Source organism: Euwallacea similis, chromosome 8, assembly GCF_039881205.1.
Source record: "Euwallacea similis isolate ESF13 chromosome 8, ESF131.1, whole genome shotgun sequence".
NCBI classification, from domain to species: Eukaryota; Metazoa; Arthropoda; class Insecta; order Coleoptera; family Curculionidae; genus Euwallacea; species Euwallacea similis.
The window spans coordinates 3611334-3631614 of record NC_089616.1 but is presented as its reverse complement, the minus strand read 5'-3'; the positions used below and the strand labels follow the sequence as shown (position 1 = coordinate 3631614).

Sequence of the window (20281 nt, the reverse complement as noted above, 5' to 3'; positions counted from 1 at the left end):
TGGTTTTAAAAATTCTTAATTTTCTCTAATTATTTTTACATGTTTGTTACTCAAAAGAGTCACTCCAAACTTTTCAGTATGAGTGGTCATTAACGGTATAAACGTAGTCAATACTGTAAGAAGTAACACATGGTTATAGGCAGCCCATCGTACACGTTGACAGAGAACTCCGTTGCTCAATATTATATTGGTTGGTGACTATGTTTATCCCGCAGAGTTGGTGAGTTTTTGCGAAGTGGATTGACTAAATGACTAAATGTTTTTTAAGAAAAAAAAAAAACTTTTCTTATTGTCATAAAAGCGGATCTGGATTTTCATAATAACATAGTTTTAGCCGTTAAGTTTACCTTAATATTTGAGCATTAGAAACCGAAATTAGTGTCCTTTTATATATCGGCTAGAAATAGGATTTCTAGTTTAAGCCTCCCTCTTAAATTTGAACCACTCTGGTGGTGCGATGATTGGTTTAGATTAAGGGACCAGAAGTATGCCAGAGGGCGAAACTGAGGAGATTCCGCAAAGTGACCGTCAAGAGAATTATGGACTGGATAGTTACGTTCGGATCACCCCAAGTCCACAGTCTCAGATGCACCGTTTCGTGCAAAACTAACCAACAACCTTCCTAACTATAGCTAAGGTTTGTTGGTAAAAAATGATGATTTTCGTGTTAAACGATACCAAAATAAATACATGCGAAAATTTGACAACGCAGGCAGTGAGTCAGTACGCGCTACAAGTCGTGCCAGCTAAGGCTGCAAAAAAGGGCTCGGTTTGTTCATTTAAACATACAAAAACCACACATAAACCATATGACAAAAAGTTTGGGACATAAAACTGTTTACATCGGATGGCACGATTACCACGTTGACTTAGATGTAGTAAAACACAGGTGGAGTTTATGCACAATTAACAAGGGCTGCTGGTTGTATTTCGAAAACTACAAATGGTAGCAATAGGAAACGCAAATAGAGTTTGACCAACGAAAAGACTTTAAAAATATTTTCGTGGCGTACCTGCAGCGTAAGTCGGTCGAGGGAATGACGCGTAGGTGCTTGAACGTTGTAACGTAGGTTCAGGGTCCATGGCGACTGGCCAGTCCGATAGAGACACTGCGAGTGGCCGTTTGTAGAACCACAATAATTTTACTTCGGCCGAAATAAATAAGAGAAACGACTTTGGGGCATTAGGTTATTCATTCAAAGCTTTAACTGTTGAATAGTCCTTTTTAACCAGACCGTCTAATGGTGTGACAGTAAAAATCAAATTGTAGGCGTAATTAATTAAACCTTTATTTCTTATTATCAACGATCGTTATTGTATATACCCGACAGGCGATAGACTAACTCTAGATTTTTTAACTACTCTTATCGCTAAGCCAGAGAAGGAAAAAAAACACTAACCTAAGCAATAATCATATTTAGGCCGGTCGTTCTTTGAGGCATTGATCACATTGCGTCATATATCTGTGAATAGGAATGCGCTTTATTCGTTGTTTTGGACTGGATATTCCAACATTAACGAAATCTAAAATTAATTGGATAATTTAAAAAATGACACTTGTAAACCTGTGTAATAATTGTACATAACCCAAAGCTACATTTTGCCTTTTTTAATTATTTCGACGTCTGTTATAATAAGCGCATGCAGCAGCCTAAGTTCAATGGAGCATGTGCATGACTTTAACTATTCTACTTACTCAAAGGAAAACGACTGTTACCACTGACGTATTGTTTCAGATCAAGCAAGGAAAGTACAGAAAATAAACTCATATTTATCTCATTGTACGCTGAAGCATTTATTTACTACCGTTACTGCTAGTAGTAATATGTTAGAATAATCATTTTCCCTCGTCTCTGTTATATTAGCTTGTAAAAATAATCGACATGGTGCTGATAAATGCATGCGAATTTGTGGTGTAAACAGGTTTTTCTGATGACGGCAGAAACATAAAAATTATGAAAATAGTAGCATAATTGATGTTCATATCGTATCTACTCAGCATCAAAAACTGACTGTACAAACTGTATTAAAATTATTGGTATAGCGTCCCTTTTGTCAGGGTAAGGTTTTCTAATATTGAATTACTGCCACCCAATTAATTTCTGAGTGTTGTCTAATAACTCTGAAATGAAGTTCAGATTATCATACTTTCAAAAACTACTATCAGTGTTATGTGTGATTAATCAGTAATGAGCTAAATGTACTTGTATATTGGTTCATCTTTAGATTTAAAAAGAAGGTATTTTTAAAACAAAGAAGTATAATCAACAACGGAGATGTCATACTTTTTTACGGTTACATAATGTGGTGCCTTTTGGAAGCTATAACACGTTGTTTGTTACGTATGTAGAAAATGGGGCGAGCAAACATGGGATAGAGAAACGTTTCTCTTACAGAAGAAGGCCCAGATAGAAAATTTGATCGCGGTTTATCTACGAGGAGATTTAGACGTAAACTATCGGTCAAAATTAGGGCAACTGTTTTATTAAAAGAAAAATTTAAACTGGTAATGAAACGGTTATTTCAATCAATAAATGCCATACGTAAATAGTGCTATTACACAGTACTTTAAAACTTGATTATTAATTCACACTTTGTAAAATTATAGCTATAAAATGAATATAATTTCATCATCATTGACGTGACGAAACTAAAGCAACTTAATGATTATCCGGGTAAACAAATTATTATTCCATCATTTCATGCTTTAAAATTAATATTTAGCCCAACGTCCCCCATTCTTAAGAACTCGTTCACACCTATTTGGCATGGAAGCAATGAGGTCTTCAATTGCTTGAGCATCGATGGAGTTCCAGGCATTTTCAATTTCTTGCAATGGAATATAAAGGTTGGTGATATTTTTGGTGCGATTTTTTCTCAACAATCTCCCGAAGGTTTTCAATAGAGTTTAGGTCCGGAGACTGGGTTGGCCATTTCGAAACTTAGAATTTTCTTTTTCGCAAACCAAGCTTTAATCTTCTTTGCAATGTATTCTGGATCGTTGTCTTACTGAAAGATCAACTTGAAGGGCATTTCCCATTCAGCGTAGGGTAACAAAACGTTTTCCTATATGTTATGACACACAAATCTTTCTATTTTTTCTCCAATTCTATAAATTGGATGGGTTCCGATAACGGAGAAACAACCCTACACCATAACGTTGCCTAATCCGTGTTTTACTGTGCTATTGATGTACTTTAGGTTGAGGCTTTGTTCTTTTGGACGACATATCTATTGAGTACTATCACTTCCGTAAACACAAAACTTGGATTCTGAGAACAACACTCTTCTCCATTGTTGTGGCATCCAATCTCGATGATAAGAGGTAAATAGCATTCGAGTGTCTATTTTCCTTAGAAAGAAATGTTTTTTGGCAGGTTTTCTTTCTTTTAAATCACTGTATGTGTCAGTATTTGTCTAGTTTGACTCAACCTTTTCAGGTGGTTATCTAAATTTTTCGTTTTTTTCTTGGTCGATCATCATGCTTTAAATTAACCGCAACTTCACGATTTTGAAATGAATATCGGTGATTTATCGCTATAATAGGCGTAAATTATTTTTTGTTTAAGTTCGACAGAATAATAAATTCCTCGAGATACGAGGCTAGTCCCAGAAATACCCGACTTAACACCACAAAAAAAAATGGAAAATATTACATTATTTCTTGAAATGGAAAATATACATATTTTCTTTAACATAGTCTCCGTTGAGATTGATACATTTTTCTCAGCACTCTATGCCTTCTATACCTTGTTTATAGTAAGAAGTTTCGAATGTTCCAAAATAGGCATCAATCTTGAACTCCACCTTTTCATTATTAGTAAATCTCTTTCCGCTGAGCCATTTTTTTCAAATTTGGAAATAGAAAATAATCTGAAGGGGCTAAATCTGGAGAGTACGGTGTGCGATGGAGGAAGTTCGAAATCAAGTTATGTGATTTGGCCATCGCGATGGCAAAAGTGTCGATTGGTGCATTGCCTTGGTGAAACGAAACATTCTTTTTCATCAAATGCAGTAGCTTTTTTTCCATTTCTTCGCTCAAACGCTGCAGTAAATTTGTACAATATTCTCTGTTTATTGTTTTTCGTTTAGGGAGATAGTCAATAAAAATTACTCCACGTTCATCCATCATTTTTTCTGCAAATGGAACGTTTTTCGCTTTTTTTGGAGCAGATTCTCCCCTTTGAGTTCGTTATTTTGACTGTTCTTTCGTCTCAAGTGTGAAATGTTGGACCTATGTTTCATAGGTATTTATAAATCGACGCAAAAACTCAACCTTATTGCTGCGAAACTTCGCTTTGTTCAATTGTGTGTAATCGCGGCACCCATCTTGCGCACAGCTTTCTCATATCGTTTCTCAGTCAAAATGCGATGTACAGTACGTTCTGAGATGCCTATCACGTCTGCTAATTCGCGTTATTCTAGCCGATAGGCATCCAGTACAATTTTGTGGATTTTCACCACAATTTCTGGAGTGGTAACCTCATTGGGTCCACCACTGCGGAGTTCGTCTTGGCAGCTCGTACGAGCGCGTTTAAACTCTGCCAGTGAATATTTTACAGTTGTTAACGAAAGATCAGATTCCTCCAGAGTAGAATCTAGCTCCGCTTGGATGTTGGATGGACTAAGACCAAACGAAAGTACTAAATCACGTATCGATGATGAATTTTTTTGATGTTCGCAAAATCTCTAAAAGCGTTCGCTAAAAACGGCTCCAAAACAAACCTAAATCAACGTAGCGCCCTCAAACTTTAGATATAAGTTTTTTAAGGTTAGGTCTTTGTAGTATAGACAAATTTTTGACAAAAAATTCGCCAGCTGCATGTCAGATCGGGTACTTTTGGAACTGCCCTCGTATAATCCCGGATGCGTTCTCGATGTAGGATCAGACTAATACGAAACATGTAGCACGTTTAAATACAAGTTGCCCTAATTTTGTTCGATAATGTAGGTAACATTGTGATCGCTTGGGAAGCGCCTAGATAGGCGCTTTGACGGAAATTTCTAATATCCCAATTCGCGTCATTTCAACTCTCCTTTCAAACAGTTTGTCATTGTATTAAAGAGCATTTTATAGAATATAAGAAAGTGAGTTTTATGAGATGTATATCGTAAGTTAATGCTACTGTTAATTTGTTAAGCCCCCCCCCCCCCCCCCCTCCCCCCAAAAAGAACCACCCTTTGAGACCCTCATAAAGTTTAGCAATTTATTAGAACACGACCAGTTTCCCACTACCAGAGATTTCAAGTATGTGCCCCTTAAAGGCATCAAAGAGAAAAATGTTAATGTTGACAGAGCTAAAATTGTTATCGTATTATTACATCGGTCCACTATATAGGTCCCCGTTACATGACATTCGATGTTACAAGGGTAAATATTAACGCTAAGTACTTATTTTATGTATTTTGACAAGGTAATAATGTCTCGTCGACAACTAACCAATATTCCATGTGATTTCGATGGCAAATATATTTTTGGTATAAACTGGCTTCTTGTTTTTGTCTCGTTGCGCCCTTTCACGCCACAGCTGCTCCGAACCGTATTTATTAAACGCATTTCCACGCAGGACTACGCAGCCACCCTTCCTAAAGCCGTGCCGCCCAACAAAGACGTTGACAGTGGAACTTTGACCAATAAATTGATTAGTCAAATCAGGGCACTTTCCACGGAAAATCTGGATTCGTTGGAGGCGAAAAAACTGTCTCCTAATTATGCTCGATCGCATAGCGTTGGCTCTTTGTTAGATGAGTACTCGTTGGCATCTCAAGCTGCCGCCAATAGAGGCGGCTCAGACTCCGTGAGCGCCTCGATGGCCCCTTCATCGCAAGACCACACGAGGGTGAACGAGAAGTCGTATTTGCCCCATAGCGTCAATCCCATCTTTAACCGATTCTCCGACTTCGGCCCGACGAACTTCAGTAATTATTCTTTTGCGAATCAATACCCGCCAATGCCCCAGCAACCCACGATCAATGTGTACAACCAATTTCCTGCCCCTTACGGCAGATATCAAGAACAATCTTATGCCCTACCACCGATAAATACGTTTAACAGCCCTATTCAGTCTCCGCGCCACCCTACGATCAACCACTTTATGCCGCCAGACATGTTCGATCCCCCCTTTTCTCCTCCTCCACCTGAGGAAACTCCCCTGCTTACCGATGCGGACATCCTAAGAGTCCCTCCGCCTCCTCCCATCGATTTCGAAGACAATCCTGTAGTTAAGAAGAAATCAACAAAGAAAATGAACGTGCCTCCTCCCCTTCCAAATATTCCTCCGCTCCTTCCTGATACTCCTCCTCCCCTTCCGAATATTCCTCCTCCACTTCCGAACATTCCTCCTCCACTTCCAAACATTCCTCCTCCACTTCCAAATATTCCTCCTCCCCTTCTGAACATGCCTCCTCCCCTCCCGAACACTCCTCCTCCACTTCCGAATACTCCTCCTCCGCCCTTGACCCCCAAAAAGAAAGTAATGAGGCCGAAAACGAAGCCTCCCCCGGTGCCTTCCAAACCACCCTTGCGCAGTTTTTACAGCGAGGAGACGCTGCTTAATTGCGATCCGGTTTATTGTGAATCGCTGAAGGAGTTCATGGACAAGTCGCCCTTTGAGAGGTCTCCTTTTGAGCCAAGTCGTAGTTTTGAGAGTTTTGGAAAGGTACAGTTGTTCGTTTGATTGAATACTTATTGCGAGCTGGATTTTGTTAAGAAAATTAGCTTAAGTTGTGTGATTTAATCAGAGCTATTAGTGACGTTGAACGTGATTTTGTAGCCTCCGCAAAGTCCGAATAATCAGACTGTCAAACAGTCTGTGAGCGACCGGAAGAAGTTCTTCGAAAACGCCATGGAAGAGAGTCAAAAGACGGTCAAGAAGGGTGAGTTCATATACATGATGATTTTTTGAAATTTCAAATTTACTAATTTCATTTTTAGAGAAAGTTTTTAGTTACTTGAGCCCGGACGAAATTCAAAATCTTAAAGCTGAAGAAGATCGAAAAATCTCAAATTTATCCACCTCAGACGTAAACTCTCTCCATGGTTTGAGTCAGTCCGATAACGAATCTTTAGAATCTCAACCAACAAGGTAAGCCTCGGTCCATTTTAAAATAAAATTTCATACGATTCGTCCACATCAAACGATCCAATAAATGGCGACATGGGTCAAAGTGTGATCGGTGTTGCCGCATTTTGAGAAATTTCTTTAGTTTCAACTAAAGCTCGGATCGTTTATTATAAAACAATCGTGACGCGACATAGCAAGGTATCAAAAGTAGGTTCGCGGTGTTGCCACACTTTGAAATATTTCTTTAAATTCGGTGAATTTTTTGTTTAAAACAATTTTTTATTGTGTCATAATTAATTTCCGCGCGTCTACTCACAGAAGGGTGTATTGGTGCGTTGTTGTACATTAACTTAGGATTTTAGACGCCCCAATTTGACCTTTAAATTTGCCTTTCCAGTCGACCAGCGAGCACCATAGGCATAATTCGAACAGCGAACGCCGAAAAGCGATATCGCAACCAGCAACGCGAAGAAGGTCTGTTGACCGACGAGGACGAAATCGGTCTTTCGCCCGCTGAGGACAGGGCGCGCAGAGCGGAAAAAAGGGCGGCGTGGAGGGCGGCAAGACTCAAGGTAAGCGTCGAGGATTGAATCGGTCGACTCCACCATTGGAGTGTGCTTTCTTTTAGTCTTTAGAGCAAGACGCAATCCAAGCCCAAATGGTCATAAAATCCATGACCGAAATGGTGGGAGGTCAAGAAACGCCCGCCCATAGTTCGGTGGCAGAGGCGGTAGATGGGATGGCAGAGGTACGTTCTGTTTGCAAAAAAGAATAATTATTAGCTTTGATTATTCGATTGCCAGTAATCAGTAATCGCTAGTTTAGCACTAATCGATCCCTTTATGACTATTTCAGGTTGCCATAATTCTTAATAAACCTACAGTGATATGATCACGCTATTACTAAAATGTGTTAATGGTTACGGTTTTCAGCACCATTTAAATGATTGATAACTCTTACATGTATTTAATCGTTTATTAATCTTCACCTTATAACCTCAAAATTTGCAAAAAATTGTAATTTATTGTTGTTTTTATTAGGGGCTATTTGTCAGCCGCACCGTTGCCGGCAAGAAATGGTGGGAAAAAAAGAGCTGACAGTAGCAGTTAAATAACCATTATTTAATCCAAATAAAAAAAATCAGTAATTCTTGTACTTACATCAAAACAACTAATTACACTGGGCGTTTCTCGGAGGTGAATCCCAGCTAATTTTTTCCACAAAGCCGCATTATATCAAATGGTCATAAAGTCATTGTTTCGCAACTAACTTAAGTCCTAATACATTAATATTAATTATTGTCTTAACAGCATTCGAATGATCATTCATTCTTGCATTTATCTGAGTACGGTTAAGGCGCGAGTAACTCTAGTCATTAATTTATTTATTCCGATTATTATTCATGACTTGTGGCATGAATTACTCACCATCGGCTAGCTTTATGTCTGTGCGTATCGACCAAATATATTAGAAAAGCAATTGAAGGCAAAGATGTGTAGAGAAGTCCACGAATAAAAACACTCACAAAATGGCGAAGGAACAAAACGAATACGAAATTTTTGAGAGAAAAACGCTAGAAAAACAGTGACAATGCTTATGTTGATAAATTTTCCTCTATGAAATGGTGAACAAGAATTCTAAATTGTGGCGAAATCCTGGTCAAAAATAATATTCGAAATTGTTATTTTCCTGGCTCCCTCACCATTTCCTCTTAGTGCGTGGAACGGCGTTCCAACACTTGTTGGTTAACGACAAATTTGTAAACTTGACGACGTCCTTACCAAGAATGCGCATTTCGAGAGTTCCTGGATTAGTCGTGCTTTTACACACGTTTTAAGCTTTACTTAGCCTTTTGATCTATTTGGTGCGATATCCGACGCCAGCGTGGCCAATTTGCCCCGTTACTAACCATTCTGGACGCAGTTACCTGGCGTCCACCCCGACCCCAAAACTAACAGCATGCCGTCGCCATCTCCCCCACCACAAGCGGACCTGCGCCCTTCGTCGGCCGACTTCCCCCGATTGACGGTGCGCGAAAAGCCGAACGGCGCGCGCACCGTGCGCGAGAGCGAGAAGATCCTCGAGGAGTCGGTGAAGAGAAAGACGGAAGAATACATTGACGAGACCACTGGTGAGCGGCGCGTGCGCACCGTGGAAGTGGTGGAAAAACTGATCGAGCGAGAGGTATAGCGCAGTACCAGCGCGTTGCATGACGCTCTCTCTCTGTCTATAGCACTGACTGGTTAGTGTGGGGCACTTTAATTTTGGGTTGTAGTTGGGTTTATTGCGGAAGCAACGGCTTGCTAAGCAACGAGGTATGTTAGTTTTTTTTGCTTGCCTTTCAGGTTTGTTTGATCAGCAACATTAGATCGGCAAGATGAGGATTAAATTTTGCATGCCTCGATTTAAAGTGAGCATTTTTTCCTTAATTTGGCTTCTGTAAATATCAACACTAGTTTCAGATCTCCTGCTAGTTGCCATTCATCGGTCACACACTCTTTTGTAAATTATTTTTCCCAATTTCATCAGTTGATTTAAAAAACGTGCGAATAGTTCAGCGTTCTGTGTAGCTGCTTAGCAAGTGGTTGTTTCGCTGTCATGTCTTGAAATACAGTATTTTTGATTGCATGTCTAGCCAAGCTTGTTATTGAATTTCGAGAGAGATTGGAACACTTTGTAATTGTCCAATGACTATTTCAAAACCACACAAGTAATACAATATTGAAACCCTAATTGCGCAGTTGTGACAACCTTCGATTTCTGGTGCAGGTAGAAACGCTTGAGGAGAAAATCATATCACTAGAACTGACCAAACCCGATGACATAGAAGAGAAGCGCGATATGCCGAAGGAAAATTCACCTTGCAAAGACGAAATTGATGAGTACGACGACGCCGATACCACCACGTCGGAACCTCCCACCCCAACTGCTGAGGACAAACCGATTATTTCTGTTAACGATGGTGGGACGCCGAATAAGAAGAAACGCAGGAAAAAATCCCGAAAGGGAAAACATTGATTTAAATTATTAAAAAAAAAAAACATTCCGTTACTCAAGTAATAATATGAGTACATTCCGGTGTTGAACTGGTGATTTTTGGCCGGGACGTTTCAGCCAATCCGGAGTTGATTGAAGTCTTGTTTTTAATTTATTTTTATGTATTTTATGTAAAAAGTATTCTATTCAGGTTTTAAGCACGCTTTATGTATTTGCTTAAGTATTATGGCAGTTTTTAGCGTTATTTTATAGTATTCAAATTGTCTAATATTATTAATGTTCATTATTAATGTCTCCGTCATTGCTTGTTGCTCTTTTATAGCTAACGGTGGTTGCACTTCAAAGCGAGAAATTACATAGGAATTGAGGTAAGCATTTATTATTTATGTATAGTATTCAAGTCTATCGTTCATAGATTTACACAAATCCGCCATTCGGCCCGTTTTTAATTTATATGCCGACGCAGATTTTACGAAATTGTCGACGAAAGTTATGTAGCATTTATTTTTTATTAATTATTATTAGTAAGGTTTTTAGACGTGTAAGAATTACTACGATACAAACATAATATTTTAATAAATAAGTGTTTTAACTACTCTTGTTAAAATTTTATATTATACAGAAAAATGTAAAAAAATGTGCTTTGGAGAAGACTTAATATACTTATATAAAAATATCGTTTTTCTTGGGTCCGAGAAGTTATTTCTTTGGAGCAATGATTCCCTCGAGTTGAGCCTGAAAACAAACAGAAAATTGCTATGTTCTCGAAAAACTGGACGTAGCATTGTTTGTACTTGGGAGTGTGGTAAAGTGCGTTTTGCCGATCGCACACACTAGTAAATTTGACTTGGCACCTAACATCTCTTTGGAATTTTAAAGGTCTAAGTTGTAGCGAAGTTATTGCATGGAACATGTTTCCCCGAATTGACTATACCGAGTGTAACATATCATCACGGACATATTTTAGAGGACGATAGTACTCTGCAAAATAATAAAAAAATGCTAATAGAAAATGCACCATTTTCGTTATACAGGGTGGCAAAGTTTCACATTTTTCTCATATTTCGCGTTTTTCCCATGGATTGATAAGGTATTTTCAATCTGTATTCCAAACTGCTATGGTTTATTGCAACGAATAATAGAAAAAAATAAATTGATATAATTGACGAAATTCTCTACAAGCAAAAAACTTAGTAATTAAAACTGTTTCGTTATGGGTATTGGAATAAAATAACAAAACAAATCAATCTCAATGTACTATAAGAAATTCAAAATGCAAGCCTCGAATCTCTTAACAGTATCCTAATCATAAATAAAAATGTCTTCTAACATTGATCAACATCTGAGGCGTAACCGATCTTATCGCAAGCGTTACTTTTCTCCTTAAATCGGCTAGATTGCATGGTTTAGTTGTATATACCATACTCCTCACATATCTCCATAAGAAGTCTAATGGATTAAAATTAGGTGATCGTGCTGGCCATTCTAGCGATTCTCATCTCCCTATTCACCGTTTTGGAAAAGTTAACTCGAGATACATTGAAATTGATTTATTTTGTTATTTTATTATATTATCAATAACGAAACAATATTAATTATTACATTTTTAGTTGTTGAGAATTTCGTCAATTACATGAATTTATTTTTTCTATTGTTCTTTGCAATAATTTAAACCATAGCAATTTTGAATTCCGAATGAAAATGACTTTCAATTGCGATATCACAAACTCACACTTCCAATTGAAAAATTTGGAGCAACTCTCAATCAAAGGTAATTGAATTTAGGTATGAAATTTTTATGTTGCAGAATTTAATTTCAGAATCTAAAATTGACGTGTTTCTGTTTTTCTCCACATATGTCGAAATATGTAGATATTGAATTTATTCCATTTGGCTATTCCACACTGTATGACGTATCTCCGCAACGTGATGACGTCAATGAGACACTAATGAATGGCTGCTATTCGGCCAAGGAATGGAATCGATTTCAAAAGGAATTATTTCGGCAATTGTTTGCTACGTCCAGCATTTTAAAATTATTGTTCGTGGTACTTTTAGCTGCTGATTCGTCTTCTTAAGAAAGGCAATTTCCTCCGTATGTTTCCTCTCTTCTGCCAACCGCGTTTCCGCAGCCCTCCGATCGGCCTGTTCGGCCCTCTGCTTCAACTCCATAATTTGATGTTCCAGATCCAATCTCTCGTTCTTAAGCACCTCCACTTCTTGGTTCAAATCTGATTTCCCTACAGCAAAATCACTCTCTTTTAATTGGCATCGATCGGTGTCTCTGTTTTACCTTGCTCGGCCTGAAGGGCCTTTCGCATCCCGAAAGCAATGCTGCTGCAATAGAGCGCTTGGTAGGCTTCGATGGTCATCTTCATTTCGTCTCGGACTCTCAGGAGCAGCAAACCTCTTTCGGCGCAATTAATGGTCACTTGGCGGATTAATTCGTCGAAGCACTGAGTGTACAATTCTCGACGTACTGGGCAAATGCCCGTTTCTCTAGCCTACAGCCGAAAAAGAATATACGTCCATTTATTATTAAAAATTGCGTATGTTCATGGACTTCAAACTTAACAGGAAAACAGTGTTAATTATTGCCAATACATAATACTAAGAGGAAGTTATCTGGGTTTACTTGTCTCTGCTGTAATCTCATGTCCAACTGCTCCTGCAAGTTGACTACATCCAGCCTTGTAGCCGGCGTTGTGGACACTTGCTGCCTCCACAGCTGCCCGTCTTCCTCCCATTCTTTCGGAGGCAAAATCGTATTCAGAATTTCTTCAGTCTCATGCTTCTGCTTCGAAGTCCATGGGGCACTTCGACTTGCCTCGCCATCGCCCTCAATTAAACGACTCTCAGCAATTTTGAAGAAAACTAGGTGTTGGCACTTACATCGCTCACTCCAGCTGATGTTGATGGTACTTCGTGCTTCGTCACTAAAATGGGATTGTCGTATTTAACCAAGGTACTGGTGGATGGCAGAAGTCTCTGGGTCATGATTCACGATTTTCTTGCTGTTCACTGATCGCTGATAAGTGCATCAATATTGATAAAACGTCTCCTTGGGAACCTGGGAAGTTTACCCACCGGCTTTAATTTGGGGCAGAAAAGTTTAGGAAGGGGACTGAGGACGATTCCTGTTCCCTTGACGCAAAGGTTCAGAATTTCGCAGAAGCGAATTCCTCGTCATTCTCTTAATAGCCGCTTGCCCGGAAAGTCTGAGAAGTACCAGGTACCGCAAGAACTCCTGTCTTTTTTGTTACAAGGAAAAAATAAAACAAATGGATATTGTAAACTTAATTTATTCTCTAAAATAATCCCCTTCACTCTCCAAAACCTTTTATCACCGTGACTCAAGATCCTGAATTGTGAGAATGATGATGATGAGCTGGTTTGGACGAAAAAAAATGTTTCAAGTGTGTTGCGGCCCGAGAACGTTCGTTTTCCCCCTCATATTGTTGATCAGCGCTCTGAACGGGTGACAGTCAGAAAGGGACAAATCAGGAGAATATGGCGGGTGCGGTATACAGGGCGAGCTATCGATAACTTTCCATTTGATTCGTGAGCGTTTGCTGGAGAAAATTCAAAAACGCTCGGACTAATCAATTTTAGATTTAAGGTGGACACATTCCTTTCATATTATTACGAAAGTGAGTGTTACTGCCTGGCAGGGATGTCAGTGACCTTGAAAATTTTAAGTGGAAAGGGGTGTCGAGTGGCACCTTCTTTTAAAACGCTCTAAATTCTCTTTTCAACGACACCAATTATTCGTGATTTGGATTGGTAGTTTTTAAGAAAATACATCATCAAAAATTTACTTGTTATTTGAAATTCTTGAGGGCTGATAAAAAAAATGAAATAAACACCACCCAAAAAATAGCCTGGACAACAATGGCAGAAGAAACGCCAAAATAAGTTTTAACAACAGCGGCCCATCTTACGCGCACCACCCTGTATATACCCGATGTAATTGATTCACATTCGCACCTAATTCGTCCCTGTTAGGAAATTTTGAGAACGAAAATTGCGCCTCGTAATCTGAGAGCATCATCATCCCCAAACACCTGGCGCAGTTTACATGCTGCCTCCGTGGGTTTTAGGCCTAGTTTACACTCGTAAAGCAAAAATGAACGAATTTGCGTCGCTATGGTAATGAGAAATTGGAGGTAGTAAACGTGGAATTTAAAAAGAGCCACAGGACTTTTTGCGGTATCTGGTAAACTGCAGTACCTGTACTGTACTGATACCTGGTACCGCATTTGCATGCCTGGTAAAACTTGTTGTAGTTTTACCAGGCATGCAAAACCAGCCAGCAATTGTGAGTGTTACGTTACACGCATTAATGAAATGGTGGTTATCCATGAACAGTGTTACGAGTGTACGTATCGTTCGTACTGTCACCTCGTGATCAACAGGAAATTATTAGACTCATATCAGTTCACTCATGGCAAGGTTACACGTGCGAATTAGAAGTTAATAGTTTTAGCCCTCGATACCCTCGATCACGTTTCCCGCGGAAAAATGTGTGCTTTGCGTTGAGATGAAAATGGACATTGTGTGATTTTAACCTTCCGAATATCTATTTGCACAGAGAGTGGTCCAAAAAGACTGTGCCAAACCTAAAGAAGTTGCAGGGAACATGACTAACTACTTCCCAGTAACGTTTTCACGGCTAAATTCGAAAGGTTTGACGCTTTAAATGAACGATACTAGAGGTACCAATTGAGCTAATCTTTTTTTTTGTAGAGGAAGAAAACTTTCATAGGTACCCGGCCTGGTGCTCTGGCGACCGGGCTATGTGGAACTCATCCCTGAGAGGGGTGCCTACCTACTAAAAACTTTCCTGCTACACCCTAGATATCCCTCCCCTTCTTTTGGAACCACCGCTAAGCAATACTTTGAGTAGTGAGCTAACCTGAACCAACCTCATTTTTCGAAAAAATTCGTAATAAATTCATCGTTACGTTGTAAAAAAAATCTGTTCTACTTCAAGCAATGCAGATGGCTGCAGAGTAACATTGCAGCAGTTTAATGAGAAAATAATCTGTTTTAACAATTTTACATGAGAGCGTGAGATCGTCAGCGACCCCTGGCCCTGGGGTACTCAGAGGGTCAGTTACCGTAGGTTTGTGCCAGGAAACGAGGCTCTATTACGCAATTAAAACACAAATTTTTTAAATGTTTATTTATTTGTTTTAATAACACCGAAACAGACAACAATAAATAAGTTATGCCATAACATCGAGGAACATATACGCAACACTGATTTGCCACAGCTAAGAAAATAAAAAAATATAACTTTGTTGACTAGATACTGAACTAAAGCTCTGTGTGCTTGAGTACTCGGGTACTATTCTATTTATCTAATGTCAGTTAAAATGCGAAAAAAAACTAAAACCAGCGTTTTTCTATTCCGCATAATGAGGCCGATTTAAGAGCAAAAGCCTCTCGTTGCTACAATAATTGAATTGGTGAGATCAGAAAGGGCGTAAGTCATCGGTTTCATAGTTTTAGGAACTTGAAAAAATTTGTCGGAACAAGTAAAAGTTATGCTGGGACCGTTACTGAGCGTGGATCTCGCGCTCTCTCGTTCACGGTACACTCGCCACTCGGACGGTCTCTCTCTCTACCACCGTCTAGATCTTCCCGCGTTCTCCGGCGAAGTCTGGAACGTACCTTTCTAGAAGGACTGCCAAGAGATATAAAAGGTTGTCGTGACGCGGCACAGGGGGAGTATTATTCAGTAGCGTACGTCGAGGCAAAACATAGTGAAAGACAGTGAAAGAGTTCTAGTGCAGTGTAGTGTTGTTTAGTATTTAGTGTATTTTTGTATTGTAGCGTTTGTATCCATTAAAGCTTTATATTTGTTAAGCTCTCAGACCCAACAAGTTATTTATTACAATGTAAATTTATTTGCAGTAACTCAACATTGTGCAGTGGACATTTAAAAGTAAGAAAAAATATATTTAGTTAATCAGACTAGTAGAATTTTTTTAAAATGAGACACATGCCCTTTATGCACTCAGATAAAACAAAAATAAAAGTAAGCATTGTTAATATTTTTATCGCATTAATACATTGTTATCAACGTCTGTATCACCGTTTGAATTAGACACAGTATAATACTTATTTTGAAAATAAAACAATCCTCTAGCTCTCAACAGCACATGTTACAAATGTATATATTTTTAATTATTTATTGTATTTTAAAGTAAACAAAACGATTCTGTTTATGAAAATTTAACTGTATGGAGTGCATTCGTCATGTGGAAGCAGAATGGGCATAAATCACCGGTTCAAGCAGTTCCTGCGCTCATTATCTACTCAGTGACATTAGAAGTGTTACACCCAGTAGAAATAACTTTTTAGAATTGATCTTTTGGCAACGGAACGACTATATAGAAAGCAGGCTATCATACCACGATCAACATTTTATCTCAAGAATTTTGTCAAAAAAAAGTTTTATCTCTTAGTTTTTTTTGTTAAGACAACAGTTTACACGAGCTGCTTAGTACGGATGATTTTAGTTCTTATGCCCCCGTTTACTAAATGCCTAGAGTCCGAGGACATCAACAATATCACCGTCTTAGCAATTTTGGCAGGGGGATTTAAATCCCATCGAACATGCATAGGACATGATAGGGAGAAAATTGCCCACTTTGCCCCATCCTCCACAGATTCTGGCACAGTTAATCCATGAAGTTCAAGTTGATTGGAACGAGGCACCGCAAGCAAACATCGATCATCTAATTTCGTCAATGGCTAGACGTGTATAGAAGTGTACTCATCTACAGGGTCGTCAAACATCTTACACATTTTTTTCGGGTCATGTGTTAATAACATTTCTTGCAAAGTTTATCGTTTCATTCTGGATGTTAGATTACCCCATCGCCAAAACATCAATTCTAAAAAATTACTCCTACTGGGTGTAACAGTTCTGATGTCACTAAGTATTTTAGAAGTTCCCATAAACAGGCGTTAGATCCGAAGAAGTCGTGCCTTTCTGCCCTAAATATATGCGTCTACGTACGAAGGTACGATATTGCACATAATATCATTTTTTGACGAAATGCGACTCGTGCCCTTTCTGATCCCACCGATTCAATTATTGTACGTAATTTCTGTGGGTTTGAAGCAAACTGTAATAAGCAAAGAAAAGGAAAAAATCATAATTATTTTTGCTGCTACACCTCAGCTCTGTATTACCACAATTTACCAAATTATTGGAACTGTTTACCGACAGTGGCACACTTAAATGTGTTAATTACCCACAACTTTGATTTTACTAAACGAATATGATGTGCCCCCGACCTTCACGATATACCCGAAAATCTGCCTGAGTCACGCATTTAACACTCACTTTACCTAAAAACCACAGCTTAAAGCATTTCCTCCAAATCTAATAAAATATTTGTGTCATGACAGGAAACTAACTTGCTAATCAGCGAAAAATACTGCAAAATTGTCACTATTTGATAAGGTAGACTTAAGAATCAAATGGTGGCAGCCCGAAGAGCTCAGGCTTAAAATCCTCGAGAGAGTCCAGCACTAAAGTGGCCCTCTTCAAATCGGGCTCGATGTCTTTAGACGGTACCAGGACAGCCTGCATTCCAGCTTCCAGGGCTCCGTTGATGCCATTGGGGGCATCCTCCAGTACTAGGCACTACATGTGCATATATAAACTAAACGTTACTTTACCCAAATGCGACAGCCAACCTTTGAGACATCAGGTTTGTCCTCGAACCTTGAAGCGCAGACCAAGAAGATATCGGGGGCAGGTTTACCGTTTTTGACGTCGGGATCTGTGGTGCCGCAAACGATGTGATGGAAGAGTTTGAACAGATGTTGATGGTTTTTGGTTTTGATGGCTAAAGCTTGTTTAGATGAGGAGGTGGCAACTGCTATAGGAACGTTGTTTTTCGCTAAGTGTTTCACCAGTCTTTCGACACCTAAAGCAATTTAAAACACGGATGAATATAGGAACTCATGTGATGAGAAAGCTGCCTAAAACAGGTGCTACTTATAATTTTGCTCTTAGCGTTAAATCTTAGTTCGGCAAAGAGCAACAATCAGTTCTACGTAAACTTGTTGCCAAAAAACTCTTTCCTGGCGTAAACTGCAGAGAGAATCATGAGGTTTCATTGTGATCATGATGACATCTAGGAATTTCAATAATACAATAGCTGCTAATTAAATAAGTTATTTGTATCTAAGTGCCAACTCAGGATTATCTTAAAGATTGGAGGCTTCACTGAATTTCACATGATTAGCAACAGAATAAGTGTGAACTGTTAATTTCTCAAATTTAATCACTTAAGCAGATTTGCAAAATTATCTTTATATTGAATTCTGCAATATGAAATATGAAATATCATTCTTAATATTATCAGTTGAAAACTTACATAATTTTCCCTCACATTTTGCATTTCAAATTCAACAAGGGCTCATGAAACCTATCTTAAGACCCACTTTGCCTTACTCTACTAGCCCTCGATTCCCTTCAGATGGAGCCAATAAGTGAATTTTAGAAAAAAAATTTCACCTGTAGTCTTTCTTATGCTATTTCTATTAAAAAGGATTTTTTGATTTAGTATACAATTACCTGGCATTAATGGGGGGTTCTGCAGTTCGACAGCCACCTTCTTATGGTACAACACCAAAAAATCTTCTACAGACAAAGGAATATTCAATTCACCCAAGAATATCTTGGCAGTATCCTTCTCAGTAGTGCCCAGTATGCGCTTCTCGATTGCTTGGGTGAACTCCTTATGGTACTGACTGGCAATATCAATTAAAATCCGCTTATAAAAAGACTCTGACTCTGGATGTTTGAAGGGTACGTAACTAATATTGGATAATCACAGTAAAAGCCAACTGAACTTACCAATAATGAGTCCGTCCATATCAAAAATGATGTGAGTTACAGGTTTTAGCTGCATTTTACGATTGATTTCTTGCCTTTAAGATCAAATGGCAACACTACTGCTCTAACTGAGCTTTTCGCGCTGAATGTCAGCTACACGAATGTGATTCAACAGCGGAGCATAATTGCTTTTATAGTGGATTAATATTAGATCACTTGAATAAATTTACCATTTTTCCTGTAGTGATTTTCCGACCCGAAGCGAAACCGTGAGTGTGAGGTTAGGAACGCTTGCGTTATACAAGCATAAATGTCAAATATAGCTTATTTCTAAATAATGACTCCGCCTAATTTTGTTCATATATTTCTATCCTTCTTCTAAGCGTGCGGTAAAATTGACTCCGAACGAAGCGAGCAAATTTTGATAAGGGGCTACTTGAAAATTGATCGGTCCGCAAAGGAGTACGTTTTCTGCGGCTGCGGGAGTTCCACTCGTGTAACTATGTTTAATATTGGGCAATGTTAGTTTATTATACGGGATGTTCGCAAGAGTCAGACATAGCTTCGCATCTACAGGATGAATTTGGCTCGCAAACTCTAAACATGAAAAATGTAAAAATGAATTTCTATATTATCAAAAAAATATACAGGGTATTTCAAATTCGACCCTCACCATTAGGATCTCGGAAACTAGAGGAGATGCGAAGAAGTTTAAATGGGGGAAAAATTGTGTAATTTAGAGCTTGATCAAATGGCATTTTCCCAATTTGAATTTTCCGAGTATCCGGAAAGGCAACAGCCGCATAGAACTTTATTTTGGATGGAAATTGATTATACTATCTATATACATATATCGATGGAGTTAAGGCCAACTAAGGAAATATATTTCTTTTTATTTAAATATTTGGGAATTTAAAATTGCATATAATAGGAAGTTGTATATCAATGAAATCAGAATGAAACGCACTATTTTCCTGTCGAAAGAAATTCAATATGGCTCTCATAAAAAAAAATAAAGTTGACGATGGTAGACGAGAGATGAAACGACGGATGGCAAATTTAAAAACTTCATCGTGTACCTGAGGAAAAGCGTCAATGAAAATGTGCTTGTGGTTTTGAACTTCCTTATCAAATAGCGTTAAAAATAAATAAAAACGAAATCTCTAATTTTTAATTTTTTTCGGATATTTTCGGAAGTACTCGACAAATTCAAATTGTGAAAATGCCATTTGGTCAAACTCTAAATTACGCAATTTTTCCCTCATTTAAACTTCTTTGCATCTCCTTTAGTTTCAGAGATCCTAATGGTGGGGGTCGAATTTGAAATACCCTATTATATTACAAGTCCCAGAAACTA

General features: G+C 38.5%; 3 protein-coding genes across 3 annotated transcripts in view; 1 reads left to right on the top strand and 2 right to left on the bottom strand.

The window, feature by feature from the left end:
- The window catches only part of scrib (scribble), a 39943-nt gene extending 29204 nt beyond the window's left edge, over window positions 1–10739 (top strand). The window contains exons 24-29 of the mRNA XM_066392613.1: window positions 6774–6876; window positions 6935–7085; window positions 7462–7636; window positions 7693–7812; window positions 8988–9248; window positions 9834–10739. Coding sequence (XP_066248710.1) covers window positions 6774–6876; window positions 6935–7085; window positions 7462–7636; window positions 7693–7812; window positions 8988–9248; window positions 9834–10082 — 1059 coding nt within the window. The 3' untranslated portion in view covers window positions 10083–10739. The remainder of the gene's footprint in view (window positions 1–6773; window positions 6877–6934; window positions 7086–7461; window positions 7637–7692; window positions 7813–8987; window positions 9249–9833) is intronic.
- Window positions 10739–13072, bottom strand: Dnali1 (Putative inner dynein arm light chain, axonemal Dnali1). The gene is made up of 5 exons (XM_066392618.1): window positions 12963–13072; window positions 12697–12900; window positions 12355–12565; window positions 12114–12301; window positions 10739–10796 (listed from the first exon to the last, which is right to left on the bottom strand). Exons 1-5 carry the CDS (start codon window positions 13056–13058, stop codon window positions 10761–10763), a joined length of 735 nt encoding a protein of 244 aa, XP_066248715.1. The 5' UTR covers window positions 13059–13072; the 3' UTR covers window positions 10739–10760.
- A 2199-nt stretch (window positions 13073–15271) lies between these two features.
- Window positions 15272–19213, bottom strand: LOC136410456 (pseudouridine-5'-phosphatase-like). The gene is made up of 4 exons (XM_066392619.1): window positions 18946–19213; window positions 18664–18882; window positions 17778–18010; window positions 15272–17724 (listed from the first exon to the last, which is right to left on the bottom strand). The coding sequence occupies exons 1-4, from the start codon at window positions 18998–19000 to the stop codon at window positions 17548–17550; spliced, it is 684 nt and encodes a 227-aa protein (XP_066248716.1). The 5' UTR covers window positions 19001–19213; the 3' UTR covers window positions 15272–17547.
- Window positions 19214–20281: the final 1068 nt, after the last annotated feature.